Source organism: Nomascus leucogenys, chromosome 10 (genome assembly GCF_006542625.1).
Source record: "Nomascus leucogenys isolate Asia chromosome 10, Asia_NLE_v1, whole genome shotgun sequence".
In the NCBI taxonomy this organism is placed as follows: domain Eukaryota; kingdom Metazoa; phylum Chordata; class Mammalia; order Primates; family Hylobatidae; genus Nomascus; species Nomascus leucogenys.
The window spans coordinates 84,348,964-84,374,329 of record NC_044390.1 but is presented as its reverse complement, the minus strand read 5'-3'; the positions used below and the strand labels follow the sequence as shown (position 1 = coordinate 84,374,329).

At 42.9% G+C, this 25,366-nt stretch overlaps 1 protein-coding gene across 2 annotated transcripts in view; it reads left to right on the top strand.

Annotated features, from left to right (window-relative positions):
- Window positions 1–673: 673 nt before the first annotated feature.
- Window positions 674–25,366, top strand: part of FBXO21 (F-box protein 21) — a 47,733-nt gene continuing 23,040 nt past the window's right edge. For both annotated transcript variants that reach the window (XM_012510038.2, XM_012510039.2), the window contains exons 1-8: window positions 674–978; window positions 1,829–1,964; window positions 4,621–4,715; window positions 13,549–13,670; window positions 16,381–16,527; window positions 16,835–16,971; window positions 18,559–18,695; window positions 24,078–24,257. In XM_012510038.2, coding sequence (XP_012365492.1) covers window positions 740–978; window positions 1,829–1,964; window positions 4,621–4,715; window positions 13,549–13,670; window positions 16,381–16,527; window positions 16,835–16,971; window positions 18,559–18,695; window positions 24,078–24,257 — 1,193 coding nt within the window. In that variant the 5' untranslated portion in view covers window positions 674–739. The remainder of the gene's footprint in view (window positions 979–1,828; window positions 1,965–4,620; window positions 4,716–13,548; window positions 13,671–16,380; window positions 16,528–16,834; window positions 16,972–18,558; window positions 18,696–24,077; window positions 24,258–25,366) is intronic.

Below are 25,366 nucleotides of genomic sequence, written 5' to 3'. Positions count from 1 at the left end.
GCAGGATAATTGCTTGAACCAGGGACGTAGAAGTTGCAGTGAGCCGAGATCACGGCCACTGCACTCTAACCTGGGTGGCAGAGTGAGACTCCGTCTCAAAAAAGAAAAAAAAAAAAGTAAAAATACAAAAATTAGCTGGGAGTGGTGGCACGCGCCTGTAATTCCATCCACACGGGAGGCTGAGGCAGGAGAATCGCTTGAACCCAGGAGGCAGAGGTTGCAGTGAGCCGAGATAGCGCCACTGCCCTACAGCCTGGGTGAGAGCAAGACTCCTTCCTAAAGGGAGAAAAAAAATCCAAGACAAGGGATCCTGAGCAAGCCCTCTCATTCTCCGAACCTCAGTTTCCCCATCTGTAATATGGGGAGAAAGTTCGTAGGGTAATTGGGGAAGGTCCAATGCGCACAGAAAGCGCTCAGCACGCGTGAGAATAGATACCATTTTTATTTGTTAATTTTAAACATTAATTACGTTTAAAAGAATCAATGCTATTATTGTTGTCCCGGACTAGAGGCGGCTTGCGCTGCCAGCTCCAAGCACAGAGCGCAATTATATCCTCCCTTTCGCGGCGCTGCCACCCGCGCGGCCCCCGGCCGATGCAGGGGAGGTGTGGCCCGCGGATGGGCGGAGCGATCTCAGGACTCGCCCCCAAGACCACTAGGCGGGGCCAGGCGGGGCCAGGCGGGGCGCCCCGGCACTCGCGCGCGCGCGCGCGCGCGGCGTCCCAGGTACGCGGACAAGATGGCGGCGGCAGCAGTCGACAGCGCGATGGAGGTGGTGCCGGCGCTGGCGGAGGAGGCCGCGCCGGAGGTAGCGGGCCTCAGCTGCCTCGTCAGCCTGCCTGGTGAGGTGCTGGAGTACATCCTGTGCTGCGGCTCGCTGACGGCCGCCGACATCGGCCGTGTCTCCAGCACCTGCCGGCGGCTGCGCGAGCTGTGCCAGAGCAGCGGGAAGGTGTGGAAGGAGCAGTTCCGGGTGAGGTGAGCCAGCGGCCCCGCGCCCCGGCTGCGCGCCCACCGCCCCGCGCCCCCCGGGGCCGGGCAGCCGCCCCGCTCACTCCCCGCGGCCGCCCCGCGCGCGGACCCCACCCCGGACCCCTTCCCGCGGACAGACAAAGGCTCCAGGCCCCGGACCCTGCGGGGCCACGCCAGGCAGACCCCCGAGTCCCCAAATGGCGCATTTAGGAGCGCCTCGCAGCCGGGTCCTCCGTCAAGGGTGACGCTGGCGGCGGCGCGGCTCGTCCCTTTTGCGCGCTTCTTTTGTGCCCGATTCTGGGCTGAAATGTTTACATGGACCCAGTGATGCATCGATCGGGCGGGCGCAGCATCCCGGGGCTGGTTGTGGACGGCACAGATTTCAGCGTGTCTCCGGGATGAAATCTGGCCCTGCACACTCCCTCTGTGACCTTGGGGGGAGCGACTGTCGTTTTTTTGAGCCTCGTTCATAGACTTTGAGTGGTGGTAATCATTAGACCTACCTTTCACCGTGTTTATTAAATTAGATGATGTGCGGGAGGCACGCACGCAGGGCCCCGGCTCCTAGGAGGCGCTCAATCAGTGCTCACTGTCATTGTCATTATTATTATTATTGTTGTTATTACAACTGTCCCCATTTTAGAGATGGGGAATGGAGACATCATTCATGCCGCTACGCCAAGGTCACACCGGGAGTGAGTGAGTGAATGCCGGTGGGGTTTTGAACTAGGTCCCTCGCCGGGGTCCCTCTTACCACTGGACGCCACTGCTGTCCCTGTTTCCAAGGCTGCCTTGGATTCGTGGCCGCCTGCCTTTGAGTTTCTCTTAAGCTGAGGGGGTGTTTCTCTCCTCGTAGGTGGCCTTCCCTTATGAAACACTACAGCCCCACCGACTACGTCAATTGGTTGGAAGAGTATAAAGTTCGGCAAAAAGCTGGGTTAGAAGCGCGGAAGATTGTAGGCTCGTTCTCAAAGAGGTTCTTTTCAGAACACGTAAGGATCTGTTGATGTGGCTGTAAGCTTTGGCTTGCTGGTGTATGTGTCTGGGTCTGCAGGCATGAGCTCATCCAGCTCTTTTTCGTATCTCCCTTTTCAATGCTCTCACAATCCCTTACTCACTTAGATGGCTGCAAGAGTCATTGTGTCCTTTTTCTCCTATCCAACAACACGAAGCCATTTGTCTGTGCCAGCTTTACTTTTCTAAAGCCAGAGAGAGAATGGGGGTGGAGGGAGCAGGGAGGGACCCACGCAGCACAATGTAGACGGAGTCCAGATCAGCATTATTTCTCAAATGGGTTCAACGGATTTTTGTGCAACCCCTACGTTATTTGGGGAATCATCAATGATTGAACACTGTACATTTCTCCCGGTTGTTTTCCCAGAAGGGTTGACGAAATTAATGTGGTTCTTCTCTCTGGCTTTGCAGGTTCTACCCAGTAGTGAACTGCATTATTTGTTAAGGTAACAGAGGATTAAAAGCTACCTATAAATCAGAGTTATTACTCCCTGAAATAAATTGTCTTGCATTCATTATCCCTGAAAAGTTTTTGAGTTTTTTTTTTTTTTTTAAATATTGCTGAAATAACATGGTGGGTTTTTTGGGTTTTTTTGTTGTTGTTTTTTCTTTCTTTCCTCAAAATGTCTCAGGAAGTTTCTTTCTTTTTTCTTTTTTTTTTGAGACAGAGTCTTGCTTTGTCTCCCCAGCTGGAGTGCAGTGGCGCAATCTCAGCTCACTGCAACCTCCTGCTCCTGGGCTCAAGCAATTCTCATGTCTCAGCCTCCCAAGTAGCCGGCACTACAGGCATGGATAATTTTTGTATTTTTAGTAGAGATGCGGTTTCACCATGTTTGCCAGGCTGGTCTTGAACACCTGGTCTCAAGTGATCCGCTGGCCTCGATAAACCAAAGTGTAGGGATTACAGGCGTGAGCCACCGCGCCTGGCCTCAGGGAAGTTTCTGTATCTGCTCCTGATCCCTTTTTGTAACTCTGGAAAATAATCCACACTCATGTTTTGAGTTCAACAAACTATTAGATCTTTATTTCTGGTTGGGGTTCTAGAAATAGAGCCAATCTGATTTATTTCACTTTTTTGTTTTCCTAAAGACTCCTTTGGATTCTCTAATTTTAATTACTGTTAGTTAATGGAGTTCATAATTTGAAATGTTTTCAAGGCTTTTCAAGTTTTGAAAGGGAAAATTTGAACTTTGGACAAATTTGAATGTTTTCCTCTATGGAGAATACAAATAGACATTCCTTAGTGTAATTGGTTTCTATAAATATTTATTAGTGTTAGAATAAACAAAATTTGTATTCTACTTTGGAGAAGCCATGCCCTGGCTAAAAGCATTCATAATCACAAATTGTAAATGCTGATCTGAATGTGTTTGCACATACGTAGATTTTGGTACTAGCTATGTTTGGTGCAGTTGGTCATGGACTATGAGCCTGCAACCTCCATTTCTAGTCCAGCTGGTTTTGTGTATGTTTTGAACAGTCTGTGCCTCTGTGTAATAATGATGGATTGTTGTGTTTTTTCCTCAGCTCCCCCTTTTCCTGTACCGCTGCTTAATTAGAAGTATGTCAAGGACTTTGAACACAGCGGGAGCATACTTAACATTAATCTGTGGGTGGGTGATTGCTTTGGCCCAGGATCTTGGTATTCCTGTGTTCTCAGAACGCACACAGGTTGACCTGAAATGTTCTGGCTACTTGCAAAAAGAAAACTGAGAGAAGCCATAGAATTTTAAACTCAGAAGATCTTTTCTTTTCTTTTTTTTTTTTTTTTTTTTTTTTTTTGAGACGGAGTTTCACTCTTGTTGCCCAGGCTGGAGTGCAATGGTGTGATCTCAGCTCACTGCAACCTCTGTCTCCCAGGTTCAAGTGATTCTCCTGCCTCAGCCTCCCGAGTAGGTGGGATTACTGGCATGCGCCACTACGCCTGGCTAATTTTGTATTTTTAGCAGAGACGGGGTTTCTCCATGTTGGTCAGGCTGGTCTCGAACTCCTGACCTCAGGTGATTCCCCCCCACCTTGGCCTCCCAAAGTGCTGGGATTACAGATGTGAGCCACTGCACCCGCCGCCGCCTTCTTCTTTTTTTTTTTTTTAAACGGAGTTTCATTCTTGTTGCCCAGGCTGGAGTGCAGTGGCGCAATCTTGGCTCACTGTAACCACCGCCTCCTGGGTTCAAGTGATTCTCCTGCCTCAGCCTCCCAAGTAGCTGGGATTACAGGCATGCCTGGCTAATTTTGTATTTTTAGTAGAGACGGGGTTTCACCATGTTGATCAGGCTGGTCTCAAACTCCTTACCTCAGGTTATCTGCCTGCCTTGGCCTCCCAAAGTTCTGGGATTACAGTCATGAACCACTATGCCGGCCAGAACTAGTTTTCTTTACGTTAGAACTCTGAGTTGTCAGTTTCAGAAATTCCAGTCTATGAAAATATCATTGATTACAAATAACAACAAAATCTCAGTAAATTATTGTTACTTTATGTTATTTTCTACCCATGACTGGTAGTGCAAGGTAGTGTAGAATAACTGTTAGCACTGTCTTTAGTAGTGGACATCTTTATTTCAGCTCAGATTTGTGAGAGTGAGAGTTGCATCAATACTCATAATTGAGGCCTACTTGTATATGTCTTCTTCATAGGTTCCTTGTAATGGCTTCAGTGACATTGAGAACCTTGAGGGACCAGAGATTTTTTTTGAGGATGAACTGGTGTGTATCCTAAATATGGAAGGAAGGTAAGCCATAGCTTTAGCAGGGATTTGTTTGTTTTAATAAGTCCAGAATAAATTGCTGTAATTTCTATGTGGCTAAACCCTGGAATATGTGATTCCAAATATTTCACGCCTTGTCGTAGTTACAGTTTTGAAAAGTTCTGTGTATATTAGGTACATACACCAAGACAATTGACATATAAAGAAACCTTACAAAAATCCTTTTGGAAAGAAAATGGAATTAATGTTCAGCACTACTATGGGTCAAATACTGTGCCCCAGACCCTTGTATCTGTTGTGTTGTTTAGAAACCTTTTGGTAATAGGCCGGGCACGGTGGCTCATACCTGTAATCCCAGCACTTGGGGAGGCCGAGGTGGGCGGATCACCTGAAGTCAGGAGTTCACGACCAGCCTGGCCAACGTGATGAAACCCCATCTCTACTTAAAAAAATACAAAAAATTAGCTGGGTGTGGTGGTACGCACCTGTAATCCCAGCTACTCAGAAGGCCGAGGCAGAAGAATCGTTTGAACCCGGGAGGCGGAGGTTGCAGTGAGCCGAGGTCGCACCATTGCACTCCAGACTGGGGGACAAGAGCAAGACTTTGTCTCATAAAAAAAAGAAACCTTCTGGTAATAGAAATCATCCTTCCTTCATTATTACCTCTCCACTTACTATCAAATTTGCCTGTCATGAATTGAATCTTTTAATTTAAAAATAATAATTTCTTAGGCATGTCTTAATGGATGATTTTTTACAATTTCTGAATTGTGGTACAAAATAATCTACTTTGTTCTTTGAACACTGTAGATCTTTGGGTGAGCCTTTCTTTTATCTTCCAGTCAGAACACTGCGTACTTAGGGACTTACTTGATCAAGAAGAACCCCTTATCTCTTGGTTATTGCTTAAAATTTCATATGCCTTTTATTTTCTGCTGTGAAGGTTAATTTCCAGTTTTTCCCTGAAAGATGACTGGGCTTCCAGCCTAACTTTCCTCTGGAAAAGACTTTCTGCTCTAAAAGTTCTGAAAACTTTCTAGTGATGGAAGATAAGAATGTTAGTTTAACATCTTCCTTAAAAGGAATCTTTGCGAAATATCTCACAAACAAGGCATAAAATATTTCTGTTGTTTTTTAAAGGGGATTTAGGAGAGAGAAATATCTATCAGTGGAAAAACTGTGGGTAGAGGTAAGATGTGTCACTATTCTAGATCTTGGATGAGTTCAGATGCAGAGGTCATTTTTCCATTTCTATTTTGGTTTATCTATAAATGAATTGAAGTATGATCTAGTAGTTAGTATTGTGCAGTCTTAAAAATAAAAGCTGACTTGTGTTTTTTAACGTGTATATGTACTTTAAAATACATAAATGGGACCTCATACATACTTTGTTGGTTGTTTTGGTTTGGTGCTTAGTACAGACCTGGTTTTTTTTCTTTTGCTGTTTCCTTTTTCCTCCCCATTCCCTCTGTTTACATTGTCCTTTCCTGCCCCCACCTCTGTAATTCTTGCTAACAGCCCAGGTTGCATTCTTCATGCTGACAGTGATGAGTATGGGAAGGGATCATTATTGCACAAAATTGGGATCACATAATAGGTACTTTTCTATATTGTTTTTTCTCTTTCAACAGTACCTTATGGAAATCCATCCTCTTCATTGGGTAAAACATGAAAATCACTTTTGTTAATGTCTACTTACTCTTTTGTGGTATGTTAATGTCTACTTACTCTTTTGTGGTATGTTACATAATTTAGTTACTTATTTTTATTTTAATTTTTTGGAGATGGAATTTCGCTCTTGTAGCCTAGGCTGGAGTGCAATGGCACGATCTTGGCAACCTCTGCCTCCTGGGTCCAAGAGATTCTCCTGCTTCAGCCTCCTGAATAGCTGGGATTACAGGTGCCCACCACCACACCCAGCTAATTTTGTATTTTTAGTAGAAACAGTGTTTCACCCTATTGGTCAGGCTGGTCTCAAACTCCTGATCTCACGTGATCTGCTGGTCTCGGCCTCCCAAAGTGCTGAGATTATGGGCGTGAGTCACCGTGCCTGGCCTACATTAAATTTTCCTATAGATGGACAACCACTTTTTTTTCCACTTTGTGTTACTGTGAGGAGTGATGTTTCTAGGCAGTAGAGTCCTGGGAACGGGTTTCCCAGTTCAGACTACAGGATGTTATTGAAAGACATAAAATAGATAGCATGTCCTGGAATGTGAAGACTTGCTATCACAGAAAATGTCAGTTCTCCCCAAATTAATGTATAAACCTAGTGTCATTCCAATTAGGATTCAGAGTATTTTTGTGGGGGGTGGTGAGCAGGGGGAGTTCTTTTGCCTTTTTCTTTCCTTTCATTTGGATGTCATAAAATATATGCAGAAGACTAAATTCACAAGAAGAGCCAGAAAACAATTTTTTAGTAATCATAATGGGAAACTGGCATCACTAGATATTAGGCCATCTTATAAAGCTACTTACAGTCCAAACAGCACAGTGATTCAATAAAAATAGCTGCAGCAGTAGCAGAGGATAATTGACAAATGCATCCCAGAATAAAAGATAATTTAATATATTTAAACTCAGAGGGAAAAAAATGGATTTTTAAAGAAGTGGTACTGGACATCACTGAATATCCATCTGGAAGAAAGGAAAACGTGTATCATATGCAAACATTTTTCCAAAGAATTAAACAACTGAAATTTTTAAATGATCACAGTGAACATTCCTCAAGAAAATAGGAGACTTTGTGTAGTCTAAGGGAGACCACCTTAACCAAGAATGACAGTGTGGAGGCTGTGAAAGAGCAGACACTTCTATATGGCCAAGAGAGCATGAACAAAGTCAGTAGAACTCAAGAAATACTGAAAAATGTTCAAAGGTTAGGAGGATGGCATTCACAGAAGAACAAATCCTAACATCTAACAATCATGGAAAAAACCTTGTAATACACTATTCAAAAAGTGTTAAATAGGCCGGGTGCAGTGGCTCACACCTGTAATCCCAGCACTTTGGGAGGCCAAGTCCTTGGATCATCTGAGGTCAGGAGTTTGACACCAGCCTGGCCAACGTGGTGAAACCCTGTCTCTACAAAAAATACAAAAATTAGCTGGACTTGGTGGCAGGCGCCTGTAATCCCAGCTACTCGGGAGGCTGAGGCAGGAGAATTGCTTGAACCTGGGAGGCGCGGGAGGCGGAGGTTGCAGTGAGCCAAGATCGCACCGTTGCATTCCAGCCTGGGCGACAAGAGTGAAACTCCGTCTCAAAAAAAAAAAAGTGTTAAACAGCAATGAAATACTGCCGTTTTATGTGTCAGGTTCCCAAAAAAGATAAAAATGCATAGCTAGTAAAGACATATATTATAGTCTTTTTAGAAATAAATACAAATAGGTTACCCAACACACATATTTTGACCTTAAAAAAGGATTGTTTGTTTGTTTTAGAAACAGAGTCTCACTCTGTCACCCAGGCTGGAATGCCATGACGCAATCATAAGTCACTGCAGACTCAAACCCCTGGGCTCAAGTGACCCTCCTGCCTCAGCCTCCCAAGTAGTTAGGACTGCAGGCATTTGCCACCACACCTGGCTAATATTTTCTATTTTTTGTATAGATGGAGTCTTGCTTTGTTGCCCAGGCAGATATTAAACTTCTGGCCTCAAGAGATCTTCCCAGCCAGGCATGGTGGCTCACGCCTGTAATCACAGCATTTTGGGAGGCCGAGGCGGGCAGATCACTTGAGGTCAGGAGTTCAAGACCAGCCTGTCCAACATGGTAAAACCCTGCCTCTACTAAAAATACAAAAATTAGCTGGGCACAGTGGCACACGCCTGTAATCCCGGCTACTTGGGAGGCTGAGACAGGAGAATTGCTTGAACCCAGGAGGCTGAGGTTGCAGTAAGCTGAGATTGCACCACTGCACTCCAGCCTGGGCGACAGACTCGGTCTCAAAAAAAAAAAGGATCCTCTTGCCGTGACCTCCCAATGTGCTGGGATTACAGATGTGAGCCACCACGCCCAGCCCTGTTTGTTTTTTGAGACAGGGTTTCATCCTGTTGCCCAGGCTGGAGTACAGTGGTGCAATCATGGCTCACTGTAACCTTGAACTCCTGTGTTCAGGGGATCCTCTGGCCTCAGCCTCCTGAGTAGCTAGGAATACAGGCATGTGCCATCATGCCTGGCTAATTTTTATTTGGTAGAGACTGTGTCTCACTATGTTGCCCAGGCTGGTCTTGAACTCTTGACTTCAAGTGATCCTCCCACCTTGGCCTTCCAAAGTACTAGGACTATAAGTGTGAGCCAACAAATAAAGTTGTTTTTAAATGATAGAATACCCCGCATTTAAAAATATTTGGGGATACCAGTTTTTATGGAGGACCCTGTTTCTTTTCATTCCTGGCAAATGCTTATGGTTTGGATATGGAAAGCATGGGAAGGAAAAAATGTAGTTTCCATAAATGCTAAAGCATCAGTTTGAAATCAGTTTGTGTTTATGATGTGCTATGTGGTCTTAAAAAAGAGTATGTCCTACAATAAAGATTAGAAACAGCATATTAAAAGGGCATACACTGGGCCAGGCACAGTGGCTCACACCTGTAATCCCAGCACTTTGGGAGTCTGAGGCGGGTTGATCACCTGAGGTCAGGAGTTCGAGACCAGCCTGGCCAACATGGAGAAACCCCGTCTCTACTGAAAATACAAAAAATTAGCCAGGCATGGTGGCAGACACCTGTAATCCCAGCTACTCAAGAGGCTGAAGCAAGAGAATCGCTTGAACCTGGGAGGTGGAGGTTGCAGTGAGCTGAGATTGTGCCGCTGCACTCCAGCCTGGGTGGCAAAGTGAGACTCTGTCTCGGATGGATGGATGGATGGATGGATGGATGGATGGATGGATGGATGGATGGATAGATAGATAGATGATAGATAGATAGATAGATAGATAGATAGATAGATAGATTGATTGATTGATTGATTCATACATTGTACCCGAGAAAAGTGTCACAGAATGACCAATACTGAGACATATTTTAGTAAAATTGCTGGATTTTAAAGACAGGAAAGTCGTTTGAGCATCCAAGCAGAAAAGGTAAAGTCATTTATAAGGAAAAGAAAATAAGAATATCATCAGACTTTTCAACAGAATTTTTTGTGCCAAAGGAAAAAATAACTTATTTAAGATACTCAATGATCTAAGGAAAATGTCAGCCAAGGATTTTTATATCCAGCCAAACTGACTTCCAGATATGAAGACTGCACAGAAACTTAACAACTTAACAAGAATTCAGTGACTTTTCAGTCCTTCCTGAGAGATCTCCTGGAAAATGAATTTCAAATGATCAAAAACCACTCCCCACCCAAAAAAAAAAACAAAACTAAACAGAGAAACACTGATATAAGGACTGGCAGTGAGCACTAAATCTGTATTTTTAGATTTAAATTCAAATGAGGGTTCTAGGGGAGAAAGTATTGCATGTGTAACGTCTATAAGACATGTCAGTATAAATACAATGCATCTGTTTAAAAAAATGAATGGACAGTGGGGGAGAACATATGCAAAATATTTAGCTGTTTTCAGTAATCATAAAAGTGATGAGTAATCCCAGCACTTTGGGAGGCTGAGGTAGGTGGGTCACAAGGTCAGGAGATCGAGACCATCCTGGCCAACATGGTAAAACCTCGTCTCTACTAAAAATACATAAAAAAAAATTAGCTTGGTGTGGTGATGCCGCCTGTAATCCCAGCTATTTGGGAGGCTGAGGCAGGAGACTAGCTTGAACCCGGGAGGCGGAGATTGCAGTGAGCCAAGATCGCACCACTGCACTCCAGCCTGGCGACAGAGCGAGACTCCGTCTCAAAAGAAAAAAAAAGTGATGAGAACATTAGTCTTGTTATTCTGAGGGCTAGTGTGTGTGTATGAGAGAGAGATGTGGAATGAAGTAAATGAATAATGATGTGATATTCTAATTTTATCACCTGTGATATCCTGGAGAAGCAGAATTCTCCTGGAATAAAGAAGACATAAGATAGAAGAAGGTCAGAGCCATATATTTTTGAATTGGAAGTGCCAGTGTGAACTCAAAAGGTATTTTATATTTAAATACGTGTAGGTATACGTAAGTGCATGTGCATATGTACATGTACACACACGTGCACATCAACACTAGGCTTCCTAGGTCTGTCTGCTGAAAAGATCTAGAAATAATAACCAACCTAGTGGAATTGATCTTCCCTCGTATCCAGATTGTCATCTTGATACAACATTTTCCACAAAAGAAGCCAGGGTTTTTGGAGAAAGACTGATTGTATGTCCAATGCAAGGATTTTAAAAGATGAGCCTGGAGCATCCTGGAAACCTAACCAGATAGTAAGAAAACTGACACTACTTTATGTCGGAAGTACTGAGGAACCAATATGAAGAGGCTTCCAGTGGCCAAAGATGTGACAGTTAGAGCATCAGTGTGGATAATAACAGGAATGGATTGAAATGCGTCGAATATGCTTGTCTCTCTGAGTCCATAATAATACTAAAAAAATTAATTGGTCACCTTTGAAGGATAAACAAACCCATATCATTGTTTTGAAAAATTGTAAATAGAAGATATGAGCATTTATCCTGCCTTTTCCATGTACTGTATCATGGGGGATCAAATAATAGATGGGGGGGGGGGGTTTCCTTATAGAAGTATCCCAGCTAATGAATTAAGAAGGGTTGATTGAATTCTAATATCACCACTTCGTAACCTCAGATGAATGAACAGATCAAGACATTGAGTAGCAGTGCTGCTGACATCACAAAAGAGACACCCAGGCATTATTGCCTCCTGATGGGAGAATGCACTACCTTCTATGAAATTATCTTGCTAAATTAATGGAATCTGTATCTCATGTAGCCTCTACATCCAATTTACAGGAGATCAGAAGACAGAAGAACATGTTAAACTACATCATGTGGGTACAGTCAGCAAATTCCAGACGATGGGAAACTGCAGGTCAAACAACCCAGGTTCTTCAACAAATAAAATGCAAGGGAAAAAAAAGATGGAGGAGGATCCTGTAGATTAAGAGATTTAGAAGGCATCAAAACAGACTCACCTGTTTAGGGATGCATATTTCATGGTAATACTAAAGAGAAAAGCAAGAAAGTGATGACCATAGAGGTGTGGTTTGTGATGATTGTTGCGGGGGGTGGCCCCGGAGGGCTTCTTGGCTGTTTGCAAAGTTTTCTTTCTGGCAAGAGTGGTAGATCCAAGAATGTGCCTTATGATGATTCGTTAAGCTACTTGTTTCACACAATTTTCTAGATTGGTATATTTTACAACTCAAAGGTTAAAAAGTAGATGAAACATAGATCATTCTGCAGATTTTCATTGACCTCTCTCAAGATTGGCAAGTTGTCTGTTACTTCATGATGTCAGCCAGATAAGTTTCATCACTGTCTCTCTCCTCCTTCTTATAATCCCCATATATATTTGGGATATGTGGTGAAGAATTTTATCTACTAACAACTTATGGAACATCTACTATGTGCCAGATGCTATTCTAGGCACTAGGGATACAGCAGTGAACAACACAAAAAAAATCCCTGCCTTCATGGGGCTTATACTGTAGTGGGGGAGATAGGCGCTAAGAAAAATAAGAAATTGGTTACGTTAGAAAATGAAACATGCTATAGAGAAACATAATCGGGGAAGAAGGCAGGGGAGTGGTAATGGTGAGGGGGTGCCATTTAAAATAATGTAGGGGGCCTTACTCAAGGGGACATTTGAGTTGAAACCTAGGAGGAGGTGAGAACAGACTGCAATCTCTGGGGAGAATGTTCCAGGCAGAAGGAGCAGGGCACTAAGGTGAGCACCCACCAGACAGTAAAGGGACAGCTGGAATGCTTGGGTGGCTGGACTGAGGGGGAGTGGCAGGAATTGGGGTCAGAGAGGTAATGGGGCGAGAGTTCAAGAGACCTTTTCAGTCCTCCTTAGGACTTGGGCTTTTTCTTGGAGCAAGGTGGGAAACCGCTGGAGACTTGGAGGCGAGGATTGGGTGACATGACTATGTGTTACTGGAGTGCTCTGGCTGCCGTATTGAGGATAGACTGTGGAGGGGCCAGGTCTGAAGCGGGAAGCTGAGGTAGGAGGATGTTGCTGCAACACAGAAATGCTGATGGTGGTGTGTGGGAGTAATTGGGAAGTGTGCACATTTTGGATGTAATTTGAAGATAGTACTGATAGCATTGGCTGACAGGTCTTAAGTATGGCTTATGAGAGAAAGCAAGGCATCCAGTATGACTCGCAGGTTTTATGCCTCACTAGAATGATGGAGATGCCTTGATCTGAGATGAGGATGACTCTGTGAGGGAAAGAAAGATGAAGGTGCTCAGCTATCTGAGTGGGATGTGGAGTAGATGGATAGTAGTTGATACACAGGTCTAGAGTTCAAGAGAGAACTCTGGTCTGGAAAATAGGAGTTTTCATAATATGTGAAACCATGAGGAACTTACCGTGGCAGTGAGTGCCCAGGCCCAAGTGGCCCAAGCAGGGGGACCAGCAAAAGGTTCTAGATGCCTCACCATCTTCTGAACCTCCCCCAGCTCAATTCCTTTTTCAGGCTGCTCTTCCGTTTCCTTTTACCAAAGATACAGGCAAGTACGTCTGAAGCCAGGCAGATAACTGTTCCTCAGATTTCAGTACAACTAATTTAGTATTGTATTACAATTCAAAGACTGCTATCTACTTCCATTATAATTATTATAAGATAATGAACCAATTATATTTTTCTTGTTAAGCAAACTACATGGTATGTTAGTGTAACGTAAAAATAGATAACCGAAAGTTTTCAAATCTTAATTCTTACTGACTTTTTGTTTCCAGAAAAGCTTTGACCTGGAAATACTACGCGAAAAAAATTCTTTACTACCTGCGGCAACAGAAAATTTTAAATAATCTTAAGGCCTTTCTTCAGCAGCCAGATGACTATGAGTCATATCTTGAAGGTGAGTCTTTTCCCGTATATGTGGACAGTAGTATTTCTGTAGGTAACTGATTAGTTTTTTAAGACCAGCAGAGGGAATTGTGTTCCTTGTGGTAAAGAAGTGGAAAAGTAAATCATGTTGCGTGGGCTTCTGCAGGTTGGATTATAGGGCCTGACCAATGAGATAGTTCAAACTATTAAAATTAGAGCTAAGATTTTATCAAAGTCCACTAAAGAAATAGTGATTTTAAAGATGCATCATTGGCTTAAAATGTAAGAGTGATACTTTAGCTAATGAAGTAAATTCCTGTTTTTCCGAGCTTTAATGATCATTTCCAAATCAGAAGTAAATGTATCCAATTTTGTCTCCCTGTGACCTTGAGTAAATCCCTTAACCTCTTGGGCTGGAGTTTATTGAGGACAGAATGTTCTTGGGCATCAGTGAGTCTGCTTGTCCATAATGAAAGGTGAGAAGGAAGAAGTTGAGTGGACAGGCAAGATGAAGGGAGTGGAGAATCTTTTTGTTCTTAAGTTGAACAGGAACAAAGTGAGACTTCCATTTTTTTAACATGATTTTGAATTCCTACAATATTACACAAACATTCCCATAAGTTATGGTTATGAAATGTAAATATGACTGGTCGTTTACTTTTATTCCCTACTTCCGGTCATTTACCAGATTGTTGATTTTTTTCCATTCCAGTGTTATCTCGTAGTCATGTTCCCATTCTGTTATTATTCCTTTTTTAAAAAAAATTTATTTATTGTTAGAGACAGGGTCTTGCTATGTCACCTATGCTAGATTCAAACTCCTGTGCTCAAGTGCCACCACACCTGGCTGGCTTCTGTAACTAGTCTCATGCAGTCTGTGGCCACCTCTCCTGGCAACAACTTTCTGAGTAATACTTGCTTTCATGAACATTACCCCCTCTTCCCTCCAAGTCAGCCAAAATACCAGTGCCAGCCCAATTAGAAATCTAGCCTTCACCACTGCATGTGAAACCTGCAATGTGGACAACTGATTTCCCTTTTATATTAAACCTCTACCTGCTTTTCAATGCCCTGCATAATCTGGTCCAGACCTTTGCTCCGTACTCTCCAGGATGTCCCATTTGCTCCAGCCAGGCCATTGTCTAGACTGGTGCCCCACAAATACACCTGGCTTCACTTCCTCATTCATGATATCCCTCCTTCTCATAATCCCTCTTGAAAATCCTAGTCCCCGTCCATAATTCAGCTCAAGCCTCACTTCCATTAAATTTCCGCTGACTACTTGGAGATTTTACTCACCTCAGAGCTACAGTAGCATTTAAAAGTAAGCTGTCTTGCATTTTTTTGTTTCCTGTGTATACATTTGTTTCTGTAACTAGTCCCTAAGCTTCTTGTGTTGTGGTCCTTGTATTAGGATCACTGTATACCCCACAATGCTTAGTGTAAATGCTTATCAAGTGTATAAAAACCTAGTATCATCCAAAAGGAAATGAAACATCTGTTTCAGTTGATGAAAATAAATTCTCACCACCCTAGAATCCCCTCATCTGTATACTGGAGTTGAGAAGCATTCTATCTTCTGTTTATTTCACAGTTAAGAATAGTATTTTTTTTGTAGCTTATGTATGAAAACAAATACTCCTTTTTCATTTTCTAAATACAACATTAGAAGTTTCAAAGAACTTCCACATCAGTGTCATAAGCATTGAGAAGCCATTGGAAGTTGTTTAGTAGTTGAGTGAATGACAGTTGGCTCTCCAAGTTTCTGATCCTTGGTGACTGACTAGAATAATGCTGATGTCATCGAAGAAGTCTGGGAATCGTAGCATTAGGAAGGAACGGAGTTCAGAAATGTGCAGCATAAACTGCTTCAGCCTCCAGGTGGGGAAGCTGCGGCCCACGGAGGCCCAGGAGACCGTCCCTGGCTGGTGGCAACACTGGGACTGGGATCGAGGTGTCTTGACACCCGTTCAACTGCTTTGAGCTCTGGAGCATTGGTAAGGGAGTCCAGGTTCTGAGCTGGTCTGAGATCTCTTGAATTTAAGGTGACTCAAGAGCTTCCCACATAACGGTGTCCTTATCCAAATGATGCTGTTAGCCCTTCAGTCTCTGCTTCCAAAATTACCTAAGACTGTGAAGAGGAGTGATTCTTAAGAGACTGTCTGCAGTGTGTTCTGCACAGCTTTTCAGCTGTAGGTTCCCCAAGCATAACTGTTTATCTCATTGGAAAGTAGGGTTAGCTCCAGAGTCCATTTACTGTTCACCCTTGAGACGTGTAATTTGTTGAAATGGCACATCTGTCATGGAGGGCTTTCAAGTTGTTGTTTTTTTGTTTGTTTTAAAGGAACTGCCTTATACCATTAAGTTTTCAGAGTTGTTGGATTTGGAACCTATAACAGCTAGGGAGACAGAAGTAGCTTGAAAAGATCTCCTTGATGTCATTTACTTCTCTTTGTAATAGAACATGAGACTGCGCCACATACCACGCAGTTTTTTAGTCCATGACTTCTGAGAGAAGTTTGATTTATGTATTTATTTTTTTTAAAGTTTAAGCTACTTTGTTATGAAAATGTTTGTTGCTCCTTCTCAGTGTGTTAGCAGCAAGGTCCGTGGCCAAAACATGAAGCTTATCCAGTGGGATAGTGTAAAGAGCCATGTCCCAGGATGTCCAGGGTAAAATTGCAAACTAATAAGAAAAGGGTAATGTAAGAATTTATTTGGTAATTCTTGTTCATTTTCAGGTGCTGTATATATTGACCAGTACTGCAATCCTCTCTCCGACATCAGCCTCAAAGACATCCAGGCCCAAATTGACAGCATCGTGGAGCTTGTTTGCAAAGCCCTTCGGGGCATAAACAGTCGCCACCCCAGCTTGGCCTTCAAGGCAGGTGTGGCATTGCTTTGGATCCAGCTGTATTTACAAAAGAAAATCTAGAGGAATTGGTTAATTTGAGAGATTTGTTAGTGTGCTCCCATTATGTCACGAGAAAGTGATAAAATGACGTGACCACGTGTTTACCTGGTTGAAGTGTTGAACCTAAAGCACTTCAAATACATACTGCCTTCTGCTTCCTAGATTGGCAACACTTGATTAATATTGTTAGGCCATTGCCAATGTCTTCATATTGTGAGTTGTTTGGGGCACCTGTCACAACCTTTTTTGTGCTTGGGTCCCAGAGTAGATCTCTGTTTCAGGTGAATCATCCATGATAATGGAAATAGAACTCCAGAGCCAGGTGCTGGATGCCATGAACTATGTCCTTTACGACCAACTGAAGTTCAAGGGGAATCGAATGGATTACTATAATGCCCTAAACTTATATATGCATCAGGTAAATATAGGTACAGTAATATATGGGTATAGTAATATAGGTATAGTAATTTTTTTTTCTGTTTTTAGAGACAGGGTCTCGCTCTGTTGCTCAGGCTGGAATGCAGTGGCACGATCATAGCTTACTGCAGCCTCAAACTCCTGGGCTCAAGCGATCCTGCCGCCTCACCCTCCTGAGTAGCTAGGACTACATGCCACCACACCTGGCTAATTTTTTATTTTTTGTAGAAATGAGGTCTTGCTATGTTGCCCGGCCTGGTCTCAAACTCCTGACCTCAAGTGATCCTCCTGCCTTGGCCTCCCAAAGCGCTGGGATTATAGGTGTGAGCCACTGTGCCCATCCTATGTGTATTTTTTTAAGCTTCTCTCTGATGGACCGTACATTCTTGAAGGTCAGTACTATGCCTTCCGTCTCTGAGTGCTCGATGAAACTTATTTTTCCTTCCGCTGTAAGGATATTGTTGTGGAGTTTATCTGTTTCCTCATGGAGTATCCTCCATATGCAAACCCTTGAGATAAATTTTTGACTAAAAATAGATATTTCTCTGACTCTGTTTGGTCAGTTTGTATCTCGTGAACACTAAACTGTGGAACTAATCAGGGTCCTCTTTGCACTGGCCTCTAGCCATTTGGGGGAACCTGTGGCCCAGCTATGTCAAGTTTGCATCTGTTATTTTTTATTTGCTTTCTGCCTAGTTCCATTTTCATATTTATTTTGTTGCCCTGTCTGCTACTTTCATTTTATTTTGTTATATCATACACACTTTTCCTTGAAACAGTCTTAAATACTTTCTGGAAGAAGGAGGGCCTAAATCAGGGCTTGACCAACTTTTCCTGTAAAAGGCCAGTCAGTAAATTATTTCAGCTTTGGCCAGGCATGGTGGCTCACACTGTAATCCCAGCAGTTTGGGAGGCCGAGGTGGGCGGATCACCTGAGGTCAGGAGTTCGAGACCAGCCTGGCCAACATGGCGAAACCCTGTTTCTACTAAAAATACAAAAAAATTAGCCAGGCATGGTGGTGGTTGTCTGTAATCCCAGCTACTCGGGAGGCTGAGGCAAGAGAATTGCTTGAACCCGGAAGGTTGCAGTGAGCCGAGATCACGCCATTGCACTCCAGTCTGGGCAACAGAGCGGGACTCCATCTCAAAAAGAAAAAAAAAAAGTATTTCAGCATTGAGGGCCATGTGGTCTCTCTTGTTAACCACCAAGTTCTGCCGCTGTGGTGTAAAAGGAGACACAGATAATATAAAAACAACTGAGCGTGGCTGTGTCCAAACTGTGTATATGAACATTGAAATTTGAATTTCATGTTACTTTCATATGTCTTTGAATAGTATTAACTATTTTTTCAAACATTAAAAAACATAAAACTTCTTCTTACATAGGCTGTACAAAAATAGTCGGTGGACCGGAATTGCCATGGACCATAGTTTACCGACCCCTGACCTAAATAAGTGAAATACTCACTTAAGCCTCACAGATGAGCATCATGCCCAATGCACAATAGGTGCCTAATGAGAATGTTTATTGAAAGAATGAGAACGTATAGTTCATCCCAGTGAAATAAAAGCATTTTTTCTGCTTTAGGTTTTGATTCGCAGAACAGGAATCCCAATCAGCATGTCTCTGCTCTATTTGACAATTGCTCGGCAGTTGGGAGTCCCACTGGAGCCTGTCAACTTCCCAAGTCACTTCTTATTAAGGTGGTGCCAAGGTGCAGAAGGGTGAGCATCCGTGACACATTATCTGTGGTCCTGAAGATTTGGTCCCTCTGTGCTGAGAGGCAGTCTGATTTTCAACATCAAGTTGGGTGTTACCACACAGGTTAAAAATGGACTAGGGTGGTGATGGAACTGTTTGTTTCCTGGCTGTATCAGTGTCAGTATTCTGGTTGTGTTATTATACTGTAACAGTTAAGATGGTACCATCAGGGGAGACTGGGTAAAGGGTACTCTGGATCTTTCTGTATTTCTTAAAACTGCATGTGTGAATCTACCTTTATCTCAAAAAGTTTAATTTAAAAAAGATAAGACTCTGATTTCAGGGTCTTATGTGGTTCTCAGAGTCCCTTTGTTCCAAAGCAGATCAGATCAAAGAGTTCTTAAAGAAATTATTTCTTTTCATGTTTCCGTAAAATCTCCCCCTTTGTCCCACATGAGTGGGAGAGGAGGAGAGGAAGGGAGGGAAAGAAAGCAGGGGAGATTGAACAGGGTGGCCACGTTCCCCTTCAGGCAAGGTTGGTGACTGATGAGAATTTTAGAGACCTGGTAACTGCGTTCTGTTTTGTTCTTTTTTAAACCTAGTGCTCTGTAGGGCAAAAAGCTCCTTTTCAGTTACAGTCTAGCTTTTCTGAAAGAAATAGTTCAACAGGTAGAAATATATTCTCATTAAATCTACAATTTAGGGGGAAAAGAAAAAAGTTATTTACCTATGTCTTGATCTTTGAAACTCTGTCTTAATGATTAACTCTGATAACCTTTAGATGAATTGTGTGATAGAAAGTACCAGAGCTTTATAGTCAAACTGGGTTCAAACTTTGCCTTCCTCTGAGGAGGCCTCAGTTTCTTCCTTGGTAAAATAGATTAATGTTTTTTTATAAAGCAGCTTGGAAGATTAAATGAGATCACCCAGTGTATTATATACCCAGGAGAGTTTCTGATGTGACATAGCAAAAAAGTACAATTGGTCTCTGTTCCTACCTCTTAGTTTAAGAAATAAAACATTACGTATTTAGTTGAAGCCTCCCAGGTACTCCTCCTCATCCCTTTCTCCTCTCCAGAGCTAACCACCAGTTTGAAAGTGTTTGTTATTTCTGGTTTTTTTTTGTTTTTTTTTTGAGACAGGGTCTGGCTGTGCCACCCAGGCTGGGGTGCATTGGCGCAATCTTGGCTTACTGCACCCTCCATCTCCTGGACTCAAGCCATCCTTCCACCTCAGCCTCCCTAGTAGCTGGGACCACAGGCATGCATCACCACCACCTGGCTAATTTTTTTGTAGAGACGGGGTCTCGTCATGTTGCCCAGGCTAGTATTGAACTCCTGAGCTCAAGTGATCCGCCTGCCTCAGCCTCCCAAGGTGCTGGGATTACAGGCGTGAGCCACCGCGCCTGGCCGTGTTTATTTCCATGCAAATGTTGATGGTTCATTACTTATGTATGTTGCCTTAAATACCCGTACAGGCTTCCCTTGTGTTCCAGATATGTGTTTCTGAGGATGTACTGGATGGTTTAATTTTTGGATAGTGGGGACCCAATTTCCATTATTTTAAGTGGGAAAAATGATTTTTCATCCCATTCCCCCTCCCCAAATAACCCAACCAATCTCCCCAAGTATCTCCAAAATATTCTTAAATGCCTATGTAATAATCCACCAAAGATTTCTGTACAATATAAAACATTTAAAACACCAATTACCATGTCATTTGCCACAATAACTTACTACAGGGTAGGATTGTATGCAGTTAACATCATTTTTCCTTCTTGCGCTACAGTGGACATATACTATAATGCAAATGAACAATGAAATAATTTAATACCCCCCAGACACGTGACAGAAACAAGCACTGAGCCCCATAAGGGACTCAGCCCTCAGGGACAAGGCAGGAGCTGCTGGGCTATGGCCCTTTCTGCCCTTTGCTCTCTGCCTTTGGCCACTTTTTTCTGTCCCTGTAGAAAGACCATATTTTCTTAAGCACTGTAACTTTATAATTATCCCTGATATCTGGTAGGATGAAACTCCAGCTAGTTCTTCAAAATTGCCTTGGCTGTTCTTAGCTTTTGCTTTCCATATAGATTTAGAATCAGTTTTGTCAGGTTCTTTGGAAACCCTGTGTGTCTGTTGGTTGGAGCCAGGGATTACTTTGAATTGGAGTTCTAGATTAATAGGGGGACATTGCCAATGTCTCACTATCAGTCTTTCTGTGAACATGGACCTACTCTGTTTAGGTTGTCATTACTGGCCTTAAAAAGATTTTATCTTTTTCTTCATCAAGCTAACATCTTGTTAGATTTATTCTTAGGTACCTTCCTTTGGTATTTTTTTTTTCGGATGAAAATGGTAATTTTTAAGATTACATTTTTTAAGTATTAATGATATACAGAGATGTGGTTGCTATCTAGATACAGTTTTGATCTTCAGTGCCTTGGCTGAATAAATCATTAGTGCTAATAATTTGTCCATTCCTGGCTTTTCTCTGTGGATAATCATAGTATCTGTGAATAGTGACAAATTGGTTTCTTCTTTTTTGTAACTCCTATATATTTGTTTCTTTCTCTTGCATTACTCTGCTGCCTAGATCTTTTTGTACAAAGTTGAATAAAAACAAAGATAGCAGGGACTCTTGCCTTGGGTATGACTTTAAATGGAATGCTTTTAAAATTTCAAAGCCAGGCATGGTGACGCACGCCTGTAGTCCCAGCTGCTTGGAAGGCTGAGGTGGGAGGATTGATTGAGCCCAGTAGTTCAAGGCCAGCTTGGGCAACATAGCAAAGCCCTGTCTCAGAAAAAGAAAACAAAAATTCACCATCAGGCATGCTGTTGGGAGCAGTTAGGGATTATGAAAGCTACCATCTAAATTCCTACTTTGCTAAGTTTTATTAATAACTAGGCATTCGATTTTTTTTTTTCAGAATTCTTTTTCTGTGTCTACTCATATGATAAGGTTTTTCTCTTTTAGTCCATATGTTTAGAAATAGATTTTTTTGTTGTAATAGAATTTCTTTTTTTAACTTTTAAGTTCAGGTGTACATGTGCAAGTTTGTTACATAGGTAAACTTGTGTTATGGGGGTTTGTTGTGCAGATTATTTCATGCAGGTATTAAGCCTAGTTCCCATTAGTTATTTTTCCTGATCCTCTCCCACCGCCCACCTTCTGATAGGCCCCAGTGTGTGTTGTTCCACTGTAGGTCTGTGTGTTCTCATCACATAGTTCCCACTTATAAGTGAGAGCATGCAGTATTTGGTTTTCTGTTCCTTTGTTAGTTTGCTAAGGATGATGGCTCTAGCTCCATCCATATCCCTGCAAAGGACATGATCTTGTTCTTTTTTGTGGCTACATAGTATTCCATAGTGTATATGTGTCATATTTTCTTTATGCAGTCTATCACTGATGGGCATTTAGGTTGATTCCAGGTCTTTGCTATTGTGAATAGTGCTGCAGTGAACATATGTGTGCATGTGACTTTATAATAGAATGACTTATATTCCTTTGGGTATACACGCAGTAATGGGATTGCTGGGTCAAATGGTTTAGCTGTCTTCAGGCCTTTGAGGAATCACCACACTCTCTTCCACAATGATTGAACTAATTTACACTCCCACTAACAGTGTATAAGCATTCCTTTTTCTCCACAATCTCCCTAGCATCTGTTACAAAATAGATTTTTTCATGTTCAACTCTCCTTCCATTGTTGTGGCACATCTAAATTACTTATTTGTAAAATACATTGCTGCATGTGATTTACTCATGTTTTATCCAGGATTTTTGCATTTATGATAGCTCATAAATGATCTTGGCCTAGAAATTTTTGTACATTTGTCCTTAGGAAGTTCTAGCCTCATAGAAAGAGTTTAAGAGTTCCTTGTTTCTAGAACATTTATGTAATTCTTATTTTTTTGTGTGCTTTCCTCATAGGTTTATTTATTTTATTTTTGTTTTTTATTTTTTCGAGATGGAGTCTCAGTGTGTTGCCCAGGCTGGAGGGCAGTGGTGCGATCTCGGCTCACTGCAACCTCCGCCTCCTGGGTTCAAGCGATTCTCCTGCCTCAGCCTCCCAAGTAGCTGGGATTTCAGGCATGCACCACCACGCCCAGCTAATTTTTGTATTTTTAGTAAAGACAGGGTTTCACAGTGTTGGCCAGGATGGTCTAGATCTCTTGACCTCGTGATCTGCCTGCCTCGGCTTCCCAAAGTGCTGGGATTACAGACGTTAGCCACCGCACCCAGCCATATCCTTGCTAAGGGTAGGTTATAAATATGACTCAAGGAAGAAATTCGATTGGAGTTTTTTAGCAACCAAAGAGAGGAATATGCTATGATTTGTAGTGGGCTTCAAATATAAGATGAAACAATAGCTCATAAGAAACACTAGTATCCCTGAAACAGAGCCACCTGAATCCCTCCATGAGTCCTCACAGTGGGCCTGGCGGTGCAGTGAGAGCTTGCATCATGTGACCGCTGCTCAGCATTGTGCTTAGCCAGGGCCAGCCCCAGCATACTAGTGCAGTTCAAGTGCAGGTCACAGAAGGCAGACCTGCAAGAAGAGCTGTGTGATCGAGGCCAGGGGCACAGCTCTCTGTGCTCTAGCACAGGGTTCCCAGCCCAAGGCTGTGATAGGCTCAGCAGGTCTCTGACCACCTCAGCGTATCAGCAGAACTGATGGCCGAATCCTTCTGGTGTGAGGTGCTGTAACTTTTTTTTTTTTTTTGAGACAGAGTCTTTCTCTGTCACCCAGGCTGGAGTGCAGTGCAGTGCAGTAGCGTGATCTCCGCTCACTGCAAGCTCCGCCTCCCGGGTTCACACCAGTCTCCTGCCTCAGCCTCCCAAGTAGCTGGGACTACAGGTGCGTGCTACCACACCCGGCTAATTTTTTTGTATTTTTAGTAGAAACGGGGTTTCACCGTGTTAGCCAGGATGTTAGTCACAATCTCCTGATCTTGTGATCCGCCCACCTCAGCCTCCCAAAGTGCTGGGATTACAGGTGTGAGCCACCGTGCCCGGCTGAGGTGCTGTAACTTTCATCAGATCATCCAGGGCCCAGGATCCGCAGACGGTTACCTGCTGCTAATCTATGGAATTAACAGACTGCCTCAGGCATTCCATGAATCTTTATCTTAGCTGAACTTGTATATACTCCTGGCAGTGAGTTTTAGTCTTCCTAAAGAACGCTATTAGATGACATACATTGGTGCTGTTTCTTAAATGTCAGTGTGCTGTGGTCTTAGCAGAGCTTGCACAAAGGGGTCAGATTTTAAACTTGGACAAGACCCTCATATTGTAAGTAGAAATGTTATGGTCTCAACCTTCAGCCCATGATTTGAACTACTTATTGTGGAGACTTAAAATAATGAGTTGTTCAGCTCTCATCTGATATTTGGCTCTTTGGATAGGGCAACCCTGGACATCTTTGACTACATCTACATAGATGCTTTTGGGAAAGGCAAGCAGCTGACAGTGAAAGAATGCGAGTACTTGATCGGCCAGCACGTGACTGCGGCACTGTATGGGGTGGTCAATGTCAAGAAGGTGTTACAGAGAATGGTGGGAAACCTGTTAAGCCTCGGGAAGCGGTAAGGTTTTCTTGGTTTTCTAGTACTTCTGCAGAGCACGTGTCTTTAGAGGCTTGAATTGTGTTTGAGATGTGCCAAGTGACTTTTCTTTGAGATCTTTGCAGTAGACACTGAGAAGTTCTCTTTGCGAGTACTGAAAGCATTCTTCAGTAACAAGAATATCTTAGACTGGGAAAGATTATTTTTCAAGGGCAAGATCTTCTCATATCCAAATGCTTTGCCGTCTTTTAATTTATACCTTCCTATCGTTAGATAAGAAAACAAAAATATGAAACTGTCTTGTTTCTAAGTCCAAGGAAATTTGTCCTACAGGGAAAGTAGAAAGTTGTAGACTGTATATTATAGTAATAGTTTTATGTCTAATGACAGAATTCTTTTTTTAATAGACTATTTTTTAGAGCAGTTTTAGGCTAACTGCAAAATTGAGCAGAAAGTACAGAGAGTTCCCATATCCTCCCTGCCCTACACATGCACAGCCTCCCTCACTGTCAACATCCGCACCAGAGCAGTGCATTTGTTGCAGCCAGTGAACCTGCACTGATGCATCATTATCACCGAGAGTCCAGTTTCCATGAGGGTTCACTCTTGGTGTCATATATTCTGTGTGCTTGCACAAACACATAATGACATGTGTCCCCCTTTATAGTATCACACAGAGTAGTTTCACTGGCCAAAAATATCCTCTGTGCTCCGCCTACTCAGAATTCTTTTTTTTTTTGAAACAGAGTTTCGCTCTTGTTGCCCAGGCTGGAGTGCAATGGCGTGATCTCAGTTCACCACAACCTCTGTCTCCTGGATTCAAGCGATTCTCCTGCCTCAGCTTCCCGAGTAGCTGGGATTACAGGCATGCGCCACCACGCCCAGCTAATTTTTGTTTTTTTAGTAGAGACGGGGTTTCTCCATGTTGGTCAGGCTGGTCTTGAACTCCCGACCTCAGGTGATCTGCCTGCCTTGGCCTCCCAAAGTGCTGGGATTACAGGTGTGAGCCACTGCGCCCAGCCTTCAGAATTCATTCTTAATTATGTACAGTGTTATTGCAGTGACTGCTTAGTAAAAATGCTTCTGATTTTAATTTGTACCCATCACCAAAGTAGGGCACAAGATTTATA